This window comes from Schistosoma haematobium, chromosome 2 (assembly GCF_000699445.3).
Source record: "Schistosoma haematobium chromosome 2, whole genome shotgun sequence".
Classification (NCBI taxonomy): Eukaryota; Metazoa; Platyhelminthes; class Trematoda; order Strigeidida; family Schistosomatidae; genus Schistosoma; species Schistosoma haematobium.
This window is the reverse complement of record NC_067197.1, coordinates 11344590-11366495: the sequence shown is the minus strand read 5'-3', so window position 1 is coordinate 11366495 and position 21906 is coordinate 11344590. Positions and strand designations below refer to the sequence as shown.

The 21906-nt window shown below is 31.1% G+C and overlaps 1 protein-coding gene across 1 annotated transcript; it reads right to left on the bottom strand.

Moving 5' to 3' along the window:
• Positions 1 to 563: 563 nt before the first annotated feature.
• Positions 564 to 15100, bottom strand: MS3_00006199 (uncharacterized protein). The gene is made up of 5 exons (XM_012936348.3): positions 14577 to 15100; positions 6515 to 6878; positions 4754 to 4920; positions 3566 to 3752; positions 564 to 2450 (listed from the first exon to the last, which is right to left on the bottom strand). Exons 2-5 carry the CDS (start codon positions 6742 to 6744, stop codon positions 2000 to 2002), a joined length of 1035 nt encoding a protein of 344 aa, XP_012791802.2. The 5' UTR covers positions 6745 to 6878; positions 14577 to 15100; the 3' UTR covers positions 564 to 1999.
• Positions 15101 to 21906: the final 6806 nt, after the last annotated feature.

Genomic DNA, 21906 nt, shown 5'->3' with positions numbered 1-21906 from the left:
GTGACACTTGAGGAGGAAGCCGAAGGAGGAAGTTTAGGGTTGAAAGTCGATGTAGGAGGAATAATAGGAATTGAAGAGGAAGGTTGATTATGAATACAGTGGTCTTGGGTGCTGTTAGAGGTATGAGGGCGGTTATCACTTCCCGGTTGCCCACACCGTGGAAGGGTTCTTCTGGAGGTACCTGAAAAGGGAATTGGATTAGAGGCGGTCTCAGTGACCTGAGAGCGTGACCGCAGTGCCCAAGGGACAACTGTTTGAGGCCGGTCGCGTACGGCCTTTTCGTGGGAGGTTTTTGACGTGTTAGCTCCGTTCTTCAAAGGGCCTTACCGCCGGAGACGGAAATCCGTGAGGTAAGGTGAGGTGCACATTTTTAGGGTCGACCTTTTCTAACCCCACCCCTCCTTGTGGGAAGGCAGCATCGCTGTCATGCTGGTTGTCTGAAGGAAACACCTTACTGCTGTCACACCTCTGTACAGTCAGCAGTACGACTTCCAGGTTTTCAATGGTGGTCTAACATCAATCGGTTCATGATCTCAATCAAAAACAATATTATTTATTTGAACATTGAAATTATACATTTTAAGTAATATGATTATTCACAATAAACAACTCATACCTTATCCTTCAAGACTTGGATTCCCATTTAAAACTTACTGGTTCTGACAGTTTAATCTTGACATTTTGGTCGTTTTAGTAATGTACGCTTTTATTAATCATCAGAACATAAGAAATGAATAAATGATCATCAGATATAACTGCAAAAAATGTTATTTATTCAAAATAGTAAAATCATTTGTATACATGGTTACATAAACAGTTATTTGTTGAGTATTGAACATATTACCATAATTGTGTTTAAGTGACTGAATAAAATGATCTATTGTATACTATTGATTCTCTTTTTTTTGCAAACAAGAAAAAGAAAACATGATCTCGACAAATAAAAATCTAAATGTTAATAAATGATTCATAATAATTAAAGTTATCTTTTGAACAGTTTATCATTTTTGACTTTCAATGAAAGTAATCTTCATCATTGGATCCTGTTAATTAGATGACTTCTTCACCTTATTGATAAGTGAGTAAGAGATTTAATAATAGTTTTTAAAAGAAAAAATAATATTAACATTTTACAGATAATTCCCATTTCAAACATTAAAATTAAAACACGAAGTTCAGTGAAGGGATCTCTTTTCAACGAATTTTTCTTATCAAGCTGTACAATCGTATATACATGAAAAAGTACTAATTCCGTGAGGAAATGTGAACACAATTAACCAAGATGATGTAATGGAAAGATTATAATACTAGATTACGTAATATGAATGATAACAATAGATTTAGTGAATATAATATGAAGATTAAAATTATTAAAATGCTTTTGTTATAATAATTAAAGGTCATAGAGGTGTAGAAATAAACGAATAAAATAATGAGAATATAAGACATAAGTAAAGGGGGAATGCAGTAATAATAATAATAATAATAATAATAGGATAATCAAAATAATTAAGGCCAAGGTAACGATAACGATAAGCCGTACTTCTTTTGTACACATAATCCTGGTTTAAACACCTGGATGGTAAGAGCTTCGGCTATTTTTAAGAGTTGGTTACGAAGAAATCTGGAGAAATTTGAACGAATCATAGAAACAAACTTAAAATCAAATTGTAGATCTGTAGAATGGTTACAGTCGATTAGGTGTTCAAGTATAGAACTCCTAACTGCTTTCCTTTCTTCCTTATAAAACCAAACTGAGATATGTTCCCGTAACCAAGTTGAAAGCGAGCGCTGGCTACGTGTGTTCACATTTCCTCGCGGAATTTGTACTTTTTCTCATATATATATATATATATATATACGATTGTACAGCTTGATAATAAATTCGTTGAAAAGAGATACCTTCGCTGAACTTCGTGTTTTAATTAACATTTTAATTTAAATTACCCACTGTCAATCTGCTGAACTTGTAGTTTTTTTTTGTTTTTACTTTCAAACATCAAAATTCATACTTTAAAACTGTAAATAATAATGAAATATATATGATGATAATATTAATATACAATTTATTACAATGATTGTTTATCTTTTTTGTAGTTGTTTTTAATAAAATTGAATTTGAATTGATATTTGCATAGTTACTACGTTTTGTATTTTTTATATCTTTTTGTTGATGATATAAAGAATTTTGTGAACTTTTATTGATTTCATTCAATTTGATTGGATTTAAATTAGTATCTATGTAAATATTCTGATAATCATTTATAATGTAATCAGTTTGATTTGATTTATTGATCATATTTGATATTAAATGTTTAGAAATATTAATTGTTTGTTCACATCCATATGGTAAAGTTTCTCTGAAATAATTTTGAATTAATTCAATTATATCACTAGAACAATGATATTCAAGTATTTTCTTGATACAATTAACTTTTGTGATAGTTCCACTAGACAAAAAAAATTGATAAAAAGAAGTATTGTAGTGAACAAGAACACCAGTGGAGACAATCGACTGTATTTGACACAATATTACAGGACTTGTTAATAAAATCTAACAATCAAATAGTAAATACGTAATTTGCAAAATGTCCATCAATTATCTCATAATGACTCAGACTTCATTGTTCTTGCATTTTCATACAAACTACATTCTGTTTCGAGTCTTTACTGTTCGATCCTCTTGTCTCTCTGCTTCCAGACCTTCTGTTCACGACTAACATCATATACTACTTATGTCAATATAAGTAGCACACACCACAGTATTATTTTATAATAAAATACGACATAATTGAAAGAAATCATTGTAAACCGACTTTAGCTACAGAATCTCTGAAAATAAAGAACTATCAAACAACAAACTACATTTAACCTGAATCTCTAACTGTTGTTAGTTCGTTATTAAAATTAGTCTAAAAGTTACAACATTCTCTATAGGACTATTAGAATAATCATAAAAGTTTGTTTGTAAAATGAACATAATGTTTAATACGTTTTACTGAGGTTTGATAAGGTTACTGTATTCAGTCTTTTACAGAACAGATGTTTTGTGGCTAGCAGAGGAAGCCAGAACTCTCATCCGCCCCATTTAGAACTAGTCAGCTGAACCTCTTCACATTCGATCCGATCTCAGTGAACGTTAAAACCTCATTGGTTGTTGAAAGAGAAGGATATTGGATACAATTCCTTATGTGTATATCAACCCTAAGAAACAGGCACATGTAGTAGACGAATCCCGAATAAGATAAAACTGGGATCTTGGAACCCACTGCCAATCATAATTCAACATTTTTATAAAATTATGATAAAACTGTAATACCCAGGTGAAGCACACATGATGGACACATGGTAATTAAAACTGGTTAAAATCCTGCCAAGAACACAGACAATGAGAGAATTGAAATCATTTCTTTTGAAGCTACGTCCAATTATGCTATTTAGAAAGTTAATCAAAGCTTCGTAATTAAATCATTTGGCTCAAAAAATGAAATCATACTAATATCAGATATTTGACCTACTGAGCCTCACCATCAAATTAGAAGTTGTATAAAGTTTTTCAACTTACGTACAATATGTTGAACGTAACACTGATTTCATGTAATTGGCATATTCATCGGCATTGCGTGAGTTCACTGGATTACTATTAGCTAACTGCAAATATGTTTGAGACAAAAGGTTTGAATATTGTCTGGAACAGTTTTCAACTTGAGACTCATATACGGAAAGACATTTATCGCGATGGTATCGGAAAACTGTATGCAATAAAAAAAGCAATCATCACAAAAGTGTAAAGAATAATTAAAATTTAATGTAATATTGCATACTCTGCAAAGATCATTTTTAGCACTGAAAATAAGACTTGATCCGTGAATTGTTTACTATTTTAGAATAACCTCAGGATATAATGTTGAAGATTGGAGACTACAAGCATTGAATTGTTATTCTAATCAAAACTATTCTATTTGATCTGTTTGTTGCCACCCAGATGAGATTTTAAACATTGAGTATACTTCATACTTTATCCCCAAATAAAATTACTCGACAATAGCATTTATCCAAAATTTGTGTCGAGATCGACGATTTTATAAACAATTACATTGTACATAAAAGCTCTAAGGAGGAAACATTTAAAATTCAAAACTGTACTTTATCAGCGATTGAACAGTCACATATTTATTTTTCTAACTCATTGAATGTAATCAAATTGTAGTCATATATCCAATACGACCGTTTAGTGTAAGGTAATTTGTTCAGACTTAATTGTCACTCTGCAGTGAACGAACTGTTTAATTACAATTATTGACTATGTTTATGAAAAACATTGATAAATAGCTTTGAACAGTTAGTAAATTCAGGGTAATCGCTCTCTTTTCTTTAGTTTTTCATCTGACTCTACTTCGTGACGAAAACTATCTTCATCTTAAAATCAGTCTCTTCAGTTCACTCTACTAACTTAAATCACAATGGTTGGAGACTAATTTGATTCTTTTTATTCCCAAACGAATTAATTAGGATAATCTCGGCTTTTACAGACGAATGAGAGCAACCTTTCTGCTACTAGCTTTTTAGGGCCCTTAAAATATGAATAAAAACTATACAGTTGTGAATTTGAAAACTCATCTACACTTAAGACGTGAAATACTCAACACTCATCAGTGTTAAGTATACGTAGAAGTCGTTAAATTATCTAGTTCATTTGTTCATAAAGAAGAAATAAATTGATCGTCAACAGAATATTATTTAACTCACGTACTACGTAGATTATAATGTTGACATAAATAGTTTGCTGCTTTTTCATAAGGTGTTGTATCAAAAATAAATTGCCACATTACATTTCTAAAATGAGAAGTCGATTCGGGTGAGCAACGATTTAGAATAGTTAACTGAGCACATGAATACACTTTGATATGCCATTTTGTTCTGAATTAATAAAATAAACAATAAGATTAAATTAACAACAAGAAATATTCTGATTGACAATGATCATCAACCAGTATAATAAATTACTAATTGTGAGAAGCTATGCAGTACAAATTTTCTAAAGACCAACGTCCACTACTAATACAACAGTGACATAATTTCAGAATCCAATCCTGAATATTGTAGAGGTTAAACAATCATATAGCAGCTTACTGTATCAAAATATATAGGATAGTCAGATTATTTTTGTGAATGGTTATCCATGGGGTATTTCACATACAGATGGAACAGGTGACTATTGCTTCTTAATATGTAATGGTAATAGTAATAGTGTCATAATAGTAATTTATAAAATGTCCAAGAAAGCAATAAAACTATTATATATACATATTATATGTATCTTGACACAAATATGTCCAATCTAATTGAAATGTTTGCCAAACTTACTTTCCATCTTTTTATCGCATAACAACTAATCGCTCAATAAACAATCAATTCCAGTCAAGATAACTTAAAACTAATTACAAATTAACTAGAAGATACACATCTAACAGAATCCAAATGTGATAAAAATACAAAATGACAAGAAAGTTGTTAGCATTATGCATTTCACGTCTTATATAAACATAATTTACTAATTTTCTAATCATGTTTTTTACATCCATTATCTGTCTTCACGTCTCATTCCAGAATCTGCATTTCAGGATGATCTAATACTTTCCAATAGTGTAGAGTTATTTGTATTAATTCAGGAAGCAGATAATCAATATGGTATTTTATCGAATGATGTGTTTATGAATTTTTGTGACAGTATTGCTGTCAAACCGTCTATATAACATTGTGTTTTTAAAAAGAAGTAACTTTGACATTTATAGAAAAGAAAAGTAAAAAACCTTGGTTGTTCATTATCAGTAAAATAGCAAAAATTAACTTGACCGTTTGTGTTTACATGAATTTGGTTTATTACTTAACCGTCATTAGACACCGATAAGTGGTTTAATTTAATTTCAATGTAATTGAAGTACTAGTCATTTAACTGAGTACGTATACGTAACACAATTAACGTGTTTCTGTATTCAATCATAAAATTATTAAAATCTCCACAAAATCCCTTCTGATAATAATCATCTGCTCACTAGTGACTGACTTCAAGAGGCATTTCCTGGAGTTCTAGTGAGAAGTCGTTACCGGTGGATTTTAACAAAGCCTGTTGTATGACATCAGCTAACTGATGGCAAAAGTAGATGTGTCGCTTAATTTTGTGGATTGGTTGAAGTCAGACATTAACACTGTCGGATGCCAACCGGCTCAGTGGTCTAGTGGTTAAGTGCTCGCGCGCGAGACTGATAGGTTCGGGGTAAAATCTTGCAGGGGGCGGGATCATGGATGCGAACTGTTGAGGCGCCCCATACTAGGAAGAAACGGCCGTTCATTGCTTCCAGGTTTTCCATGGTGATCTAGCTTCAATTGACTGATGATCTCAATTATTGAAATTACTAAAATTTCCACAAAACCCTTTCTGATAATAATTATCAAGATTATTTAGTATAAGTTACATATAAAAGTTAGTGAAAATTACATGCAAAATATTTACCGACACATTTGTTCCACATCACCGATTGAACCAAAACCAAATCCAAACCCTTCATATTTTTCTGGAATTCTCTTAACTCCAGCCAATTTCGCACAGTTATTTAAATCGTTTATATGGAGTACACAATCGTTACAATTACCGTATTTGAATATAAATAGATAGAATACTAAACAGATACAGAATTTCCAACAGAAATGTGTCAACATATGTACAGTATGAAAAATATACATTTATTTTAGTTGATCTATTAGTTTGTTGAAACTGTTACTATTCCTTTATTCCTAATGAAATTTATATATTTCATACCTGACGTATATTAATATTCTTCGTGAACCACTTTGTGTGTTTTGAGCATTCTGGTATTCTGAAAGTGAGATTAAAAAACAAAATTACAGTAATTATGTAAAAAGAATCGGAAATGAATTAACTAAATCAAAATGGGGATTTGTGGAGGTTGTAATAAATTTATTGGTTAAATTCATGAGTCGATTTAAAATTGATCACCATTGAGAACCTGGAAGCGCTGGACGACCGTTTTGTCCTAGTATGGGACTCTTCAACAGTGCGCATCCACGATCTAAAGTCCTTTGGTCTCTTCCGCGAACGCTTAACCCATAGACCACTGAATGATGTTAATCGATCCACGATGTTGCGCAACCATTCATTTATTGTCTGAGGTGGGTAACTGTTTCCATATGATATGGATTGAACTACTGAGGAGTCGTATACTAGAACGTAAAAGCCATCCAGTGCTTCCAGATCTTCAATAGTGATCTAACTAAGATCGACTAATGAATTCAATCATTAAAACTAAGTGTTTATGATTTATGTAGAAAAAATCAACAAGTTGTTTTAGTTGTCACCTGTACAAAGTAAATTGAAAATAATTTAATTTACATTGTAGTGATTTTGAATGCAACTTATTATAATTTTCTCTGCTTAATTGTCATGATAATATGGTTTGTAGTTGTTTTTATTAAGATCGTTATATTTAGTTAAGTTTATTGATAAAGAAATGAAATCAACATATATAGTGAACAATAACTGTAAAATTTCATATTAACTAGACTACTTATTCGACGAGGTAAGCAGTTATGTTACAAAATGTTATGAAGATAACATGAATGAATAGTAGTGTTTGAATACGGACAATTTGAGATCACTGGCCGCTATAGAACGGTGATTATAATATCAAAGAATAGGGTACTCTCTGTGAAACCTGGTGTGTATGTGATGCTGAGGATCACCATTCTATGAAGGAACAACTGTCCAGTGTTTTTTTGGTTTACATCAGTTTACTGATAGCTGATGTCAATTCTTAGTGAAAATTCTCTTTCATTTAAACAGACTCTAAAAGATTTTAACAACAAAATATTTATGTTATTCTGAGTATAAAAATTCATTGATCATAATAAATTAGCTCTTCGTTGTTCCACACCTTTTCACTTGATTAAGCAATAAAATAAAGATTGTTTTTCTAAATCCAACGTACATCATGAGAAAAAATGTATAAAGAAGGTATTACTGATTGATTTCTTATGAAAAATTTGAATTTTGAATGTTTATTAACCTTTTCTACAAATAATTTGTTGATACTCATCAATAACCACTAACACCATCAGTTACTCGTTTTACCCTATTTGAATACAACCCTGTTTTTGTTTCTGGTACTCTACAATTATGTGTTTCTATTGTTTCTTTTTGATTCACACTCAAATCATTTTGGATTAAATTAATCATGATTATGTTCTAATAAGACTTCCATAAGTCAATACTATTTACAAATTCAGAACTGTCAACTTACTAAAGATAATTTACAGTTTTGAATAGTCGAGGAGATATTCTTTGACACATCGTATAATTCATTTTAAATATTAACCAAAGAAAAGATGAACCACCAAGCAAATAAATATTTCTGTATATCATGACATGACATTAATATTCAAATTCCATAGTTGATTGTTGACCTAATTATAATCAAGTTAAAAGATGAATTACTTGATCTTGTGTATTTCTCCACATTGTTCCTTTATCGAATTAGTCTTCATTTCATATTTTATAAAATTTTAAATATTTTAGGTTATTTTAATTAAATATTTACAGTGAACAGTACTGATCATCTTATTTTATGAAGTTGAAATGGCTTGAGAAATATACGCACATATAACTAATATTTTTACATATCTAAATCAATTAGTTCCTTTGATAAATCTCGATAGTGTAATATGAAGAGGAAGATTATGAAAACTATGTGATATATTAGCGTAATCCATTTCGAACTGAGGTTAATTAAAGCCTTAGCCATAGGAAAACTCAACAGCCCTTCCTTTGTGTATTTGAAAACAATTTGTTCTCACCTTAAAATTATCCTAGTAATATTAGCTTATTATCCAGAGTGATGAAGTCTTAAATTGTTTTCACATTATTTTCTTTAATATTCTTGTCTCCTCTTGCCCTCCATTTCTAGTCTAGACAAGGCAATACGCTTACTATGCACATATGCCAGCAAGTGACTGATCAATTGCAGTTCAAAACATCAATGGTAAGATTCAAGTAAACAATACTAAGTGAATTTAAACTTCACCCCATGGCATAAGCAGGTGGCTATTAGAATTCAGTAGCTAAGTGGATAACGCGATGGACTTTGAAGCGAACGGCACTGGATTCAAGTTCTGGAGTGAACATCAACTCTGGGATGCTGGTACACCCAGCTGACGAGTCCCAAATAGAACGAAGCGCACGTCCTAGATTCCACTGCTAGCCACTATCCATCTTTGCTTATAATGCTTGTGAATTAAATTAATATCGAGGCATACGCACAGTATGCACATATGCCGATAACAGACTGATCAATCGAAGTCTTAAACCTCAATGGGAAGATACAAACCAACCAATACCAAGTGAATTTAGAGTTAGGACATTCATATATCTTTTACTAATTTCAAGTACCTTTTAAAGTAAACTTTAAATTGTTTGATGTTTTATTTTTATTATGATCACTTGAATGATCCATTATGTGCATCATATACAAAACATTTTGCAATAGATTTAAGGGTCAAGTATTTTTTTAATCTTTAGTATATGGATACTTAGTTGTAAATATTGTTTTCTACTATATTTATAATCACTAAAATAAATCATTTAAACCCCAATATTTAAATGAAATTTATCCTAGTATGAAAGTATAATGGAATAATTGTATCCCTTTATAAACATTTTGTAAATCTATCAGTAATATAAATAACCTGAATAGTAATAATAGCAATCAAACGCCTAAAACTAGATCTATGTATTCAGAAAGAGACAATGATAAATCTTTCTTTGCCCTGGTAACATCAACCCCCCCCCATCTTTTGTTTATTATGTCATTCATTATTTCAACTCTTTCTGAAGTTTAAATTATATCATTGTCATTTTTCTTTAATTCATAATTGACTGATCTCAATTCATATCTTTCTTTATTACCATTACATCTAGTCTCAGTTTCTTAATTATACAATTATCTAATGTTTATTAACTCCATGAGTTCTAATCACTATTTCACTGTTCTGGAACTTTCCCTCACAAACTTTATTTATTCGAAACAAAAAATTTTATGACCTCATTAACTCGATCGAAATTTTCGCTACATCATAATACATATATTCATTTTTCATTATGTTGTGTCTTGTGGATTACAGATTTAGATAGCAGTGAATTTATCGATCGGACCAAAGACGTGTAAACGCGTAAGAAATTATTGTAGTACCCGCCCACAAAGAAGCAGAAAATGAATCAAGCATCATAATGAAGACAGTTGCATTAAATGGAGCTCATCATCTGATGAATATACTTATTGGGGTTTTCTAGTTATTTTACCAGATATGAGTTATCTTAATGACTCACATGTTTTTGATCAAATTTCTTACAAAAATGAGGAAAATTTGTCGGATGTATTAAAAAGGATGGTCAAGAACCTAATAAAATTTTGATAGATGCTGATTATTCTAGTGATCAATTATCTACTAATGAAATTTTCAAGAGATCTGATGAAAATGTTTCACAAGAATCAAACCTTAGTGACCTCATGTCTAATGTCGCTGACCCTCACCATCTAGTCAGTTCTAGTGGACTCTTTACTCAATGCGGGAAATATGCTTTAAATAGAGTCAAACTAATTGTAACTTGGGAATATGAGGACCCAACATTATTTCGTGGGGGAGGATGAAGTCATAAAACTTAAAGATGAATCTCAACATACAGTCTTCAAAAATGAAGGGTAGGTGATGTAATGGAAAGAAAAGTCAATTTTCGATTGATTTACTCATTATGAGTTTAGTTCAAGATTACTTCCATTTTGATTCAATGTAATGATTACTTAATGTATTATTTGTTTTCTTTTCTCGTATGATATTTTATTCTGCATAATATGCGATATTCTTGTATTCCATTGACATAAACTATGCTCAGTCTGTGATTTGATATAACTCTAAGTATTTTTCATATATGTGATTTCATTCTAATTATTAATAAAAATGGGTGTACAATCAATATATAAATGAGTGTATTTTTCTACTAGATTTGTCATCTTCGTCGTCGTCATATTGTTTTGGAGTTAATAAATCATCACTTATACCAGTCTTTGTGTTCTTACTTTCTCATCGTGGGAATCGCAGAGGTCCCTTGTTCAGAGTATAAGTGATAAGCGTTTCCGACATAACAATCAGCGACGACCAGATGTAAAAAGTAGCATTAAAAGAGCCAAGACAATAAGCATTTAAACGGCAGATTTTAACAATTGGCGACGGGGTAAAAAACGATCCAAGGACAAGTTATAACACATTGCCCTCGTATGTATAAATATGTCAATATCTGTAATAATTTGAATTTCAAATAATTTAGGTTGTAAGCAGCTGATGAGAACCTAACGAAATAAAATGAATTCATATTATTCTGCATCAATCTTTATTCTTGCTCTCTTTAAGATAATAAAGGGACCAATGTTTATGAAATATCATTATACTTATTATAATATAAGTGGATTTAAACAAGTAAAAATTTTTGATCTGATATTTGTTAATTTAAAACTGTTCGTCTTACACAAGTTTCAGTTTTTCACTGTTGAGTTGTATTTTAAATAATCTTCTTATTAATAACTTTTAGATCATTTAGTTTCCTCTTATAATTCGTTGTGAACAAAGAAATTTTATGGATAATTGATTTATCAAACAAACTATTGTCTTATCATAATGTTTTTGATTGAGATCATGAACCGATTGATGTCAGAGCATCACAATTGAAAACCTGGAAGCACTGGACGGCCGTTTCGTCCTATTGTGGGACTCCTCAGCAGTGCGCATCCACGACCCCGCGAGCGGGATTCTCCACAACCCCTATACTAGTAATTATCATAATGTGTTCAGAAGACAACAAGGTTCATAGAAATATTTTCTGTAAGGGATTTCATTCAAAAAGATCGTTTCTTCATTATCTAATTATCAAGTTTAATACACCTTTGTATTGTATTGTATTATCTTTATTCTTGATGTAGTGCACTCAATGTTTTCTATTATGATCCACAACAATAAATAAACATGCTAATCGTGAACATTGGTCTCAAACATTCAATATAACTTACTGACATATAAAAACCACGTGTACTCTTCTTCTAAAAGAATTCCAGTGTGAAATCAAGACCTCAACACAATCCTTTTAGAAAGATGGATAGATTTTAGAATTTTCTGTTGTTTTTTTTTTTTTTTTGGTTGACAACAATAAAGCTATTTTATTTAATATTCAGATAATTCATTGTGAATTATATGCTGATGTCATTGTATTCAGTACATTAATAAACAGGAAATATAAATTATTTGAAAAAGAAAACATTCATAAAAACGTTAAACTGGAAAAACATACACGATAATACCTGATTTTTGTCAATGGAAAAACTTATCAGAATTTAAATTCACTTGGTATTGTTAGGCTTGTATCTTCCCATTGGGGTTTAAGACTGCAATTGATCAGTCTGTTATTGGTATATGGCAGACTGATCAATTGCAGTCTTAAACCTCAATGGGAAGATACAAGCCAAACAATACCAAGTGAATTTAAACTTCACTCCGTTGCACAAGCAAGTGGCTATCAGGAGTCAGCAGCTGAGTGGATAACGCGATGGACTTTGAAGCGAACGGTACTAGGTTCGAGTCCTGGAGTGAACACCTACTCTCTGAGATGTAGGTACATCCAGCTGACGAATCCCAAATAGGAGGAGACGCGCATCCTGGATTCCACTGCTAGGCACTATTCATCATTGCTTACAATTATCAGAGTTTGTTTTAAAAAGTCAAAATATCAATCAACACAACCAAATATACCCATATACATTCCTTATTTCAGTAACTATATGAAAAAGCTTTCAAATGTAAAATAAATATCATTAAAATGAGTTACGTTATTTGATATTACTTATTTTATAATATGTAATTAAATTATATAATTTGAATAGTATTTTTATACTACTCAAATACTATAATTCTTCTTTTTTTTCTTCTTAAATTATCATCTAATCGGTTAATTAATTCATAACTTCATGTAGAATTTAGAAGAAATAGGGCATTGTAGAGTATTTATTGGTTTTGTTTGTCAGTATGAATAATTATATTTTCTGATGTCATTTTGCAAAAAAAAGTCTACTGAAATATACACCGTAACAACAAGAATCAATAAATTGAACTATTTATACTGTGATGTGTGCTACTTATACTGATTTAAGTAGTATATGACGCGAGTTAAAGAACGTAATGTCTGGCAGCAGAAGATGGGGAAAGATCAACAAAGGAAGAACGGGAACGCAATGCAGTTTGTAAGAAAACGCACAAACCATGAAATGTAAGACAATAATTGATGATTGCAACAGCAGCAATCCGGTTTGATATGGTGGAATGATATTTTACAAATTAACGATTCACTATTTGGTTTTTCTATTTTACTAAGTAACTCTGTAATTTCGTGCTAAATACATTTGGTTGTCCCCACCTGTGTTCTGTTCACTACAATACCTTTACCTTTACATGTTTTTTTATCCCTTAGTTTCAATGAAATACATGTAATAAGTAAGAATCAATCAGATAATCAAATGTTATTTTTATAGAATAACTAATGTTTCTGAATATACAGAACCTTAATATTAAGAATGAAATTATGAAATAGTCTTTGAAAAAAAGACTTATTTCTTATTCAACATAAACAATGCTTGATATTACACATGAGATTTGAGTTTCTAATACTGATAACGAGTTACAACTGATTGATTTTGGAATTTAATTATTTAAGTTAATGGAAAGATAGAACATACCAACTTATTTAAGTAATAAATATTAAAATATATTGGTTCGTTAGTAGTTTTTTACATAACAGATACCTGAATTGATTTATCCGACATCATACTGTCTGCATTGTTTAAAATTAACAAAACTACTTATAATAATAAAGTAATTTAGATGAAAATATCATTTAGATAATAATAAACCTAATACATGATTTTATCACTACTGTTAGCATAATTTCAAGCTTTTTTTCTTTCATGAAAGAAAAAAACCGCTTGAAAGTCTATATCATCTAGCTGCATTTTAGTCTTTGAGATATTATAATGTGGCGTGTGCTACTTATATTAATATATGTATTATATGACGCGAGTTAAAGAACGTAATGTCTGGCAGCAGAAGATGGAGGGAGATCAAGAAAAGAAGAGCGGGAACGCAATGCAATTTGTAAGAAAACGCATGAGCAATGAAATGTGAGACAATGGATTGATGACCGCAACAGCAACAGTCCGGTTTGATATGATGGATTGATATTTTGCAAACTAACGATTTACGATAGTGTTTTTCTATTTTACCAAGTAACTCTATAATTTTGTGCTAAATACATTCGATTGTCCCCACCCATCTTCTGTTCACTACAATAGTACTATATCAAAATTTATATATCTATACATGTAAACAACATTTCAATGTAATGTAACAGGACATATATATATACGCTGCTATGAAAGTTTTCTTAAATAACAACTAATATGACTTACGAATTTATTGTTTGAAACTTTTATGTAAACAGTAAAATAAAAGATCTTTAATTGATCAGTTCATTTTCAAGTTGAATAGATTAACAAATACACATAGCTAATGACTATCCAATATAGAAAGTGAATATTAGCGTAAATTAATTTTATAATGTAATATACAAGATGTCAATTAAATCTATCTATCTACCTATATATATATATATAGTCTTATTTATTCAATTCCTATATGAAAACGTGGGCGAAAATTGAATTAAAACAAGAAGAAGAAGAAGAAGAAGCAAAAAAAGAAGATGAGAAAGAGAAGAAACTTTGAATGGACAATTCAGTTTTTCATTTTAATTCATTTCGACAATTTAATATACACAATGATATGAACAAATAAAAATGAACGAGAAATAATGTTGTGTATCATCATTGTTCATTTATTATTATTATTATTTTCATTAAAATGATTATGTGATTGGTTATTTGATTATTGTATTCGTTTAATTATCCTATACACATATATGTACAATATATTCCATGGAAATTATTTCCACTTTTTTTTAAAATGAGATAAAGTTTGATCATTTTGAGCAACTCAAGAATATGAAATCAAACATAATATGGTTAAAATTTCTTTAGGACATTTGTAGGTTAATGCATTCATTGTATAGGGAAATCAGCTAAAAAGAATGGTTAGGCAGTTTGGGTTACACAACACTCAATTTTGTTAAGAAAAATATGGTACAATGATCATGTTTTTATATACATTTTGTTAGAAGGTTAACTATTTAGAATTACGAAACATTGCGTAAGTCTTTTGTTATATTTTTGATTGAGATCATGAACCGATTGATGTTAGACCACCTTTGGAAACTTGGAAGCAATGGACGGCCGTTTAGTCCTATTGTGGGACTCTCCACAACCCCTGTACTAGTAATTAACATGTGCTCACAAGTGACTAGCTTCGTGAGGGAATTCTCGGAGTTTTATTGGGAAGCCGTGACCAGTGGAGCTAATCCATGTCAGGCAGAAACAGGTATCTACCTCAGTACAATGGAAGATCGTCGCGCAATTTCGTGGATTGGTTGAGGTTAGACATTAACACCATTGGATGCCAGCTCAGTTGTCAAGTAGGTCAAGTGTTCGCGCACGAGACCGAAGGCCTTGAGTTCGAATCCCGCGAGCGGGATCGTGGATGCCCACTGCCGAGGAGTCCCACAATAGGACGAAACGACCATCCACTGCTTCCAGGTTTCCAAAGGTGGTCTAACATCGATTGGTTCATGATCTTAATCAAAAATTTGATAATATCCACAACCCCTATCCTAGCGTTTTGTTATAGTTTGAAAGAATTTAACAGTGCACACGTATAATTTTCTTTAGAGAATAGACCTGTAACATAGCAACTACATACCTGCATAGAATTCGTATTATATTAAAAGTTAAATAAATTGATAATAACTATTTTTAAAGAGGTCTGACTGTACCGCATTTAATATCTTAAGAATTATTAACATGAGAGATTCAAGTTCAATGCATTATTCCATTTTGTAAAGGATGAGGTTATTAAGGTAACTTAATTCAAGTAAAAAAATATTCAACGGGATAATTCGGTAAAATAAACTTAATCGTAGATAACTATCAGGGCCCTCTTAAGACTAGTGCGCGTCCCAAGACCAGTCAAATTTAGAAGGTTGAGATTGGGGTTAGTGACCTTATCCCACAGAACCGAACTTTACAAAAATATGTAAGAAGATATATGCACCTATTCAATTGACAAGCAAATGTGTTTTATTTCTTGAAGTTCATCTTTTACGAAGTGGTAAAAGCTGTAAAAATATTGATCATAAATGAATATTAATTAAGTGTTGGTTAATTTGATAAATTTAGTTCTTTGTGATATCCTCATCGACTAAATGTACAATAATGAATGAGGTAATTCATTGGAACGAAATATCTACAGGCCTTACTAATCACTAGCGATTCACCTAGAATCTGGTTAAAACGAGATTAAAATTGATTGATTCTGCTTGACAAGTTACTTTATCTTCTATCATCATTTTACTTGTCATTTTCTAACACATTTTCTGAATAACCATACATTTTCTTGCATTTTTACATAACACATTCTAATTCCCTATAATGATTTACCATCTCAATTTTAATAATAATTAAACTTCATTGATAAGATTGAACATTAAAATTACCTATTTCCAATCATTGAAATAAAACACTGTCATTTTTTGAGAAATTGATCATCCTCTATTTCGATTTAGAATTCAGAAAATAAGTTTGATAAAACAAATTCATTGTTTTGGATAAATATTTACTACATATTCACTCAATCATATAAAAATAACATAACTGAGTAGTTATTAAATAAGTGAATAGCATCTGCGCTGAAATTTCCTTCAATCTATAAGCACGAATATCATTGCGTGACAATATTCACAGAAAAAAGAAAGATATTCAAAAACAGAAAAACGGCAAACACTATAATTTCCCCACATAGATAATAATATAAACACAGTGGTACAGGTTATCGTACACTACTGGAAATATATATATTTTAGTGTTGGTTACTATGTTTTAGCCCATATAACTTATTCTAGCTTCTGAACAGGCCAATTTATCCATTCTTGTTAAGTCACGTTTTGACCCTTTTAATTATTTACTTATCAATCTTGACTGTTTTTATATGAGCGTATGTATGTGTACATATCTTATCCTACTCATCATATGTCTGTAACTTATTTTTGTATACATATAAATATGGATTAACGCTTGATTAAAACGTGTTGGCTCCTCCATCTTCTCCATTGAGCGTCATTTAGGTTAGCTTCTCTCTTTCATCTTCGCAATCTTCACTCCGTTTCTCTGATTATCTATTCTGTACAATGATTTTACAAAATATACATATTCAAAACTTCATTCTTGTATTTGACTTATTTAATTCCTTTATTTACTAACGTGATTGAAGTCGATGATTATATACGAGGATTAACGATATGTATATTTCGATAACTATAATTCATAAGATCTACCTGGAGCCACAAAATTCTACATCTGCTTCGAACAAGAGGTTTGAATATGATAAGATCTATATCGATTATTTCAGTTTAAATAATAAACATATTATTACCATAGGACTACATGTTTGGTATACGGTGACATGCTGCATAAGTTTTATCATAAATTTATCTATCTAATGAACAACTGAAAAGTTCACAATTACCACTAATAACGTATTTTTTTAAATCATGGAATATAGTGTTCAGACATTCAATATGCCTAATTATGATAACAATGTAATTAACTCCAATCGGAAAGTTGAACTAGACTAACAGTCATAAATGAACGACTACAGAACAGAATCTACAGTATGACTGTATATTTATCGCGACATTTAGTGAGACTATAATTTATGGACGACTTTTGAGCGATACTACAGTGGCCTTGAGAATGTCCACCTACTGACTAGGTCTCAATGAACGTTTTAAACCAGTGGGAAGAATAATGATTGTGATTTATAGTTGATGGTGTCTTGACCTACTTTTATCAAGAGAACGCGATTAGTTTAATGGAAACAATTATTATTATAACCAATTGTACCAGTGATTGTTTTACTGTGCTTGTTTGTTTCACTGAACTAAAGACATCCATTTTTTTCCTCAATTCTTCTTCCGTTGACTGTGGCCTTGTACTCTCTCACGTTTTCCCATTGATTCCGCTTGCATTTCCTTTGGCACGATTCCGGTATACTTTCGACACCATGAGATCGCCAACGAATGAATCTTGTTACAACCTTCATTCGCCTTCTGGTTTTCTGGTACGCGCTCTTCTTGTAGTGGTGTTCTTAGTCAACCTCAACTCGACGCCACACTACAATGGTTAAGGATATGGATTAGATTTAGGGTTTTCATAACAAACTAACGTTATCAAGAACTGATTCTATTAGCCCAAATGAATAAAAAATTTCGTGCCATAATCCAAAACCTGATATCATAAATCTGATTGGGTTGTCTATAAATTATAGTTTCGCCCGAAATATTTAAAATATTTTAATCTGAAAGATTTGTTTTTATATCAAATGATGTATGTTTAAACATAGAAAATACCCGTCACTCTGTGGTCACAATTAAAGTTTATCATTTGAAAATTTGCTAAACTGCTTTCTAATTGGTTTTAAAAATTAATCTTGTTTTTTTATTTGGGTTAAAGTTTCGTCTTGTTTTTTCCAACGTTTAATACCTAAAATTAACTTTTTTCATGAAGGTTGTCACTAAATCTGTCTATGATAGAGTTCATCTTTTTCATTATTTTTGTTTTATATTCACTGATGACATAAGGTATTACAATGTAAAACTAATTGATTACTTTATTAAATATTCTGTCATTTATATTTCATTGTCAGTTACAGTACAACTTCTTTGAATATAAAATACGGAAATATCGGCTCCATATATATACAACTTTGATTTTATTGTTGTATTACAAAACTATTAAATGTAAAATGAGTTTGTTTTCAAAAATCTAGTTAAATATAAGAAATGATGGATAGTAGCTAGTAGTTAAATTCAGAAAGCGCATTTCGTTATATTTGAGACTCATCAGATGGATGTACCTGTATCCCAGAGTTGATGTTCACTCCAGGACTTGAATCTAGTACAGTTCGTTTTAAACGCCATCACGTCCTGGATTTCACTACTAGCCACTATCCATCTTTACTTATAAAGCTTGTGACTTAAGGTAATATCAAGGCAATCTGTACACGATGCTCATATGTCAACAAGAGACTGATCAATTGCAGTCTTAAACAACAATGAGAATGTTCAAGCAAAAAATACCAAGTGAATCTAGTGAAATATATTTAAAAATAACGAAAGCTACTTCTATATTCAATGAACAAATAAACATTGTTGTACAATGTTCACATTTGAAAATATCTGTTTATTTGATAGCAGGATAATTTATCAGGAAACAAAACACTGTCGATGCAGAATAATATGAATTCATCATCATCATCATCACCATTAATGTTAATTTTTTTTACATTATATTATATCTTAATGTTACGTTTTAATACATTTATGTTTGTAAGGAAATGGTGAGAAATTACGAAATATAATGAATATTCTGCCTCAGTTGTTGTCTTGGCTTTATCCGAATTCGTAAATGGAACTTATCACAGGAAACAAAAGACTCTCTATTTCCAGTAGGTTAGATAACATACTGTAATAATTTTTTTCAGTGAGTAAACTGGGCACTGATAAAAATAGCGTAAAGTAGTTCAGTTATCCTTAAAAATGATTGTTATTAATTCTTATGAGTCAATGTTTCCATATAATACTTTCTAACAGTATCTGTAAAAGTAGATGTTGTATTACTTGTTGCTACAACTTCACAGCCTCAATATTACTAACAATGTTAGTAACATCCTATAATGTTAGATTAGGTAAGCATAAACAATTTTAATAATTTCCATACCCGTGAACTCCAATATAACTATATCTCTTTCTGAGAAAAAGACATCAACCAGTAGAATTTTCTTCACCTGACTAATCCAATATTCAGACCTATGATAGATTTAAAGGTGCTTTTTTAAAACATATCACTAAACAATGCAATCGGTGAAAAACAAGTTAGCTTAAAGAAATGTAAGGGAAGGGAACAGTACACTATATTTAGAGGAAAGTGTTCAGAGTCTCTACTGTCTCATGAAGGTGTACCACAAGGAGCTGTTCATTCACCTCCTCTTTTCTCTTTTCTCTGCATGATATGCCATCTTCCACAGAAAACACTTATGTGAAATATGCGGATGATCTCAATGTATGTATGCCTATCTCTTCCTCTTTACATCCCACAGAAATGAATGGGTTTTGTCTCGTATTGATTGTTGGTCTGTTGGTATTGGTCTTACGCTTAATCCGTCTAAATGTCAAGGTGTTAACTTTAGCATGAGACATGAACGGCATCTAAACACCATTTCGAGATCCCATAATCCTTGTGCCATTGGAGACTCTTTGATAAACACAATGTCGAAGTTCAATTATCTTGGTGTCACCTTTTCTTCTGATCTCTCTTGGTCTTCCCACGTTTTATTGTTATCGAAGAAGGTTTTCCGTCTGACCTACTACATAAAGAGATTGCGTGCTCTTGGGATTACTCGTTATTTATTCATACAATTTGTCAATTCTTGCATATTACCTATTATTCTTCCCTGTTCTCCATTATTCTTTCCCGGGCTTTTGAGAGAAGAATTTGTTGTATTGCGAAGAGTGCTGAAGGCAGTTAGCAAGATGTGTGGTGAATCTTTCGAGGTCATAATTATTAATGTGGTTGTGAATAGACATCTAAAGTCATGCAAACTCCTGGCAGATGTTATTTTATCATATACTAACCATCCCCATAACTCTCATCTTTCTCCTTGTATATCTTCTGGTAGAACGAGACGTAATTAAATTAAAATCCATGCACCCAAGCAAAAGTATAAAAGTTCTATAATACCTTACCTAGCAAATGTACTCTGTGACGAACAGGTTGTTAGAGTTAACCTAGTGTCAATAACCTGCATTCCTAACATGTCTCTAATTTGAAAAGTTGTACAGTTTTCCAGAATTTTTTAAACCTTTTTTTTCCGTTTTTTGTCTTTGTTTCTGTTCTTTTTTTGTGTAAGAAACTTGTTGAGAATTCTATATTGTACCAAAATATAATATTGAATAAAGCCATTAATAGTAATCATAAAAAATAATACTAAATGTAGTATAAGTCATTCCAATGTTAAATAAATGAATGGCTTATAGATCTAATTACTCTGAATCTCAAGTTGATTTCTTTCTTTATCTGAACGCTTATATACATTATTCTATAAAAAATAAATATTCTTCGAAATAATCATTATGTGTGATATTACATTTCATCCGTTTTATAAATAATCACAGATATAATGAAAAATCAGACTCATTAACTACCTCATTGTTTTATTTTGTATAATCTCTACATTCTCATCTTGTATTATGACTATCGTTTGGTTACTTAACAATAAATTTCGATTGATTTATTGATTTTATAACATTAATTCCGACTAATTATATTTATGAGCATTCTAATGATTATTTTTACAAGTATATATATATATATATATATATATATATATATTTCAATGGTTAAGATCATGAGTCAGTTGAAGCTAGACCTGGAAGCACTGGACGGCCGTTTCGTCCTACCGTGGGACTCCTCAGCAGTGCGCATTCACGACCTCGCCCCCTGCGAGCTTCGAACCCAGGACCTACTGGTTTCACGCGCGAGCACTTAACCACTAGACCATTGAGCCGGCATCCAACGA

What these genes read in the sequence shown, in the direction of transcription:
- MS3_00006199 (XM_012936348.3), bottom strand. Translation starts at nt 6,744, where the DNA reads ATGTATATTTTTCATACTGTACATATGTTGACACATTTCTGTTGGAAA. An exon ending in TCAACATTATAATCTACGTA is followed by an intron (nt 3,753 to 4,753) that starts GTACGTGAGTTA and finishes TATTGCATACAG; the next exon opens with TTTTCCGATACCATCGCGAT. An exon ending in TTACGTTCAACATATTGTAC is followed by an intron (nt 2,451 to 3,565) that starts GTAAGTTGAAAA and finishes TTTTTTGTCTAG; the next exon opens with TGGAACTATCACAAAAGTTA.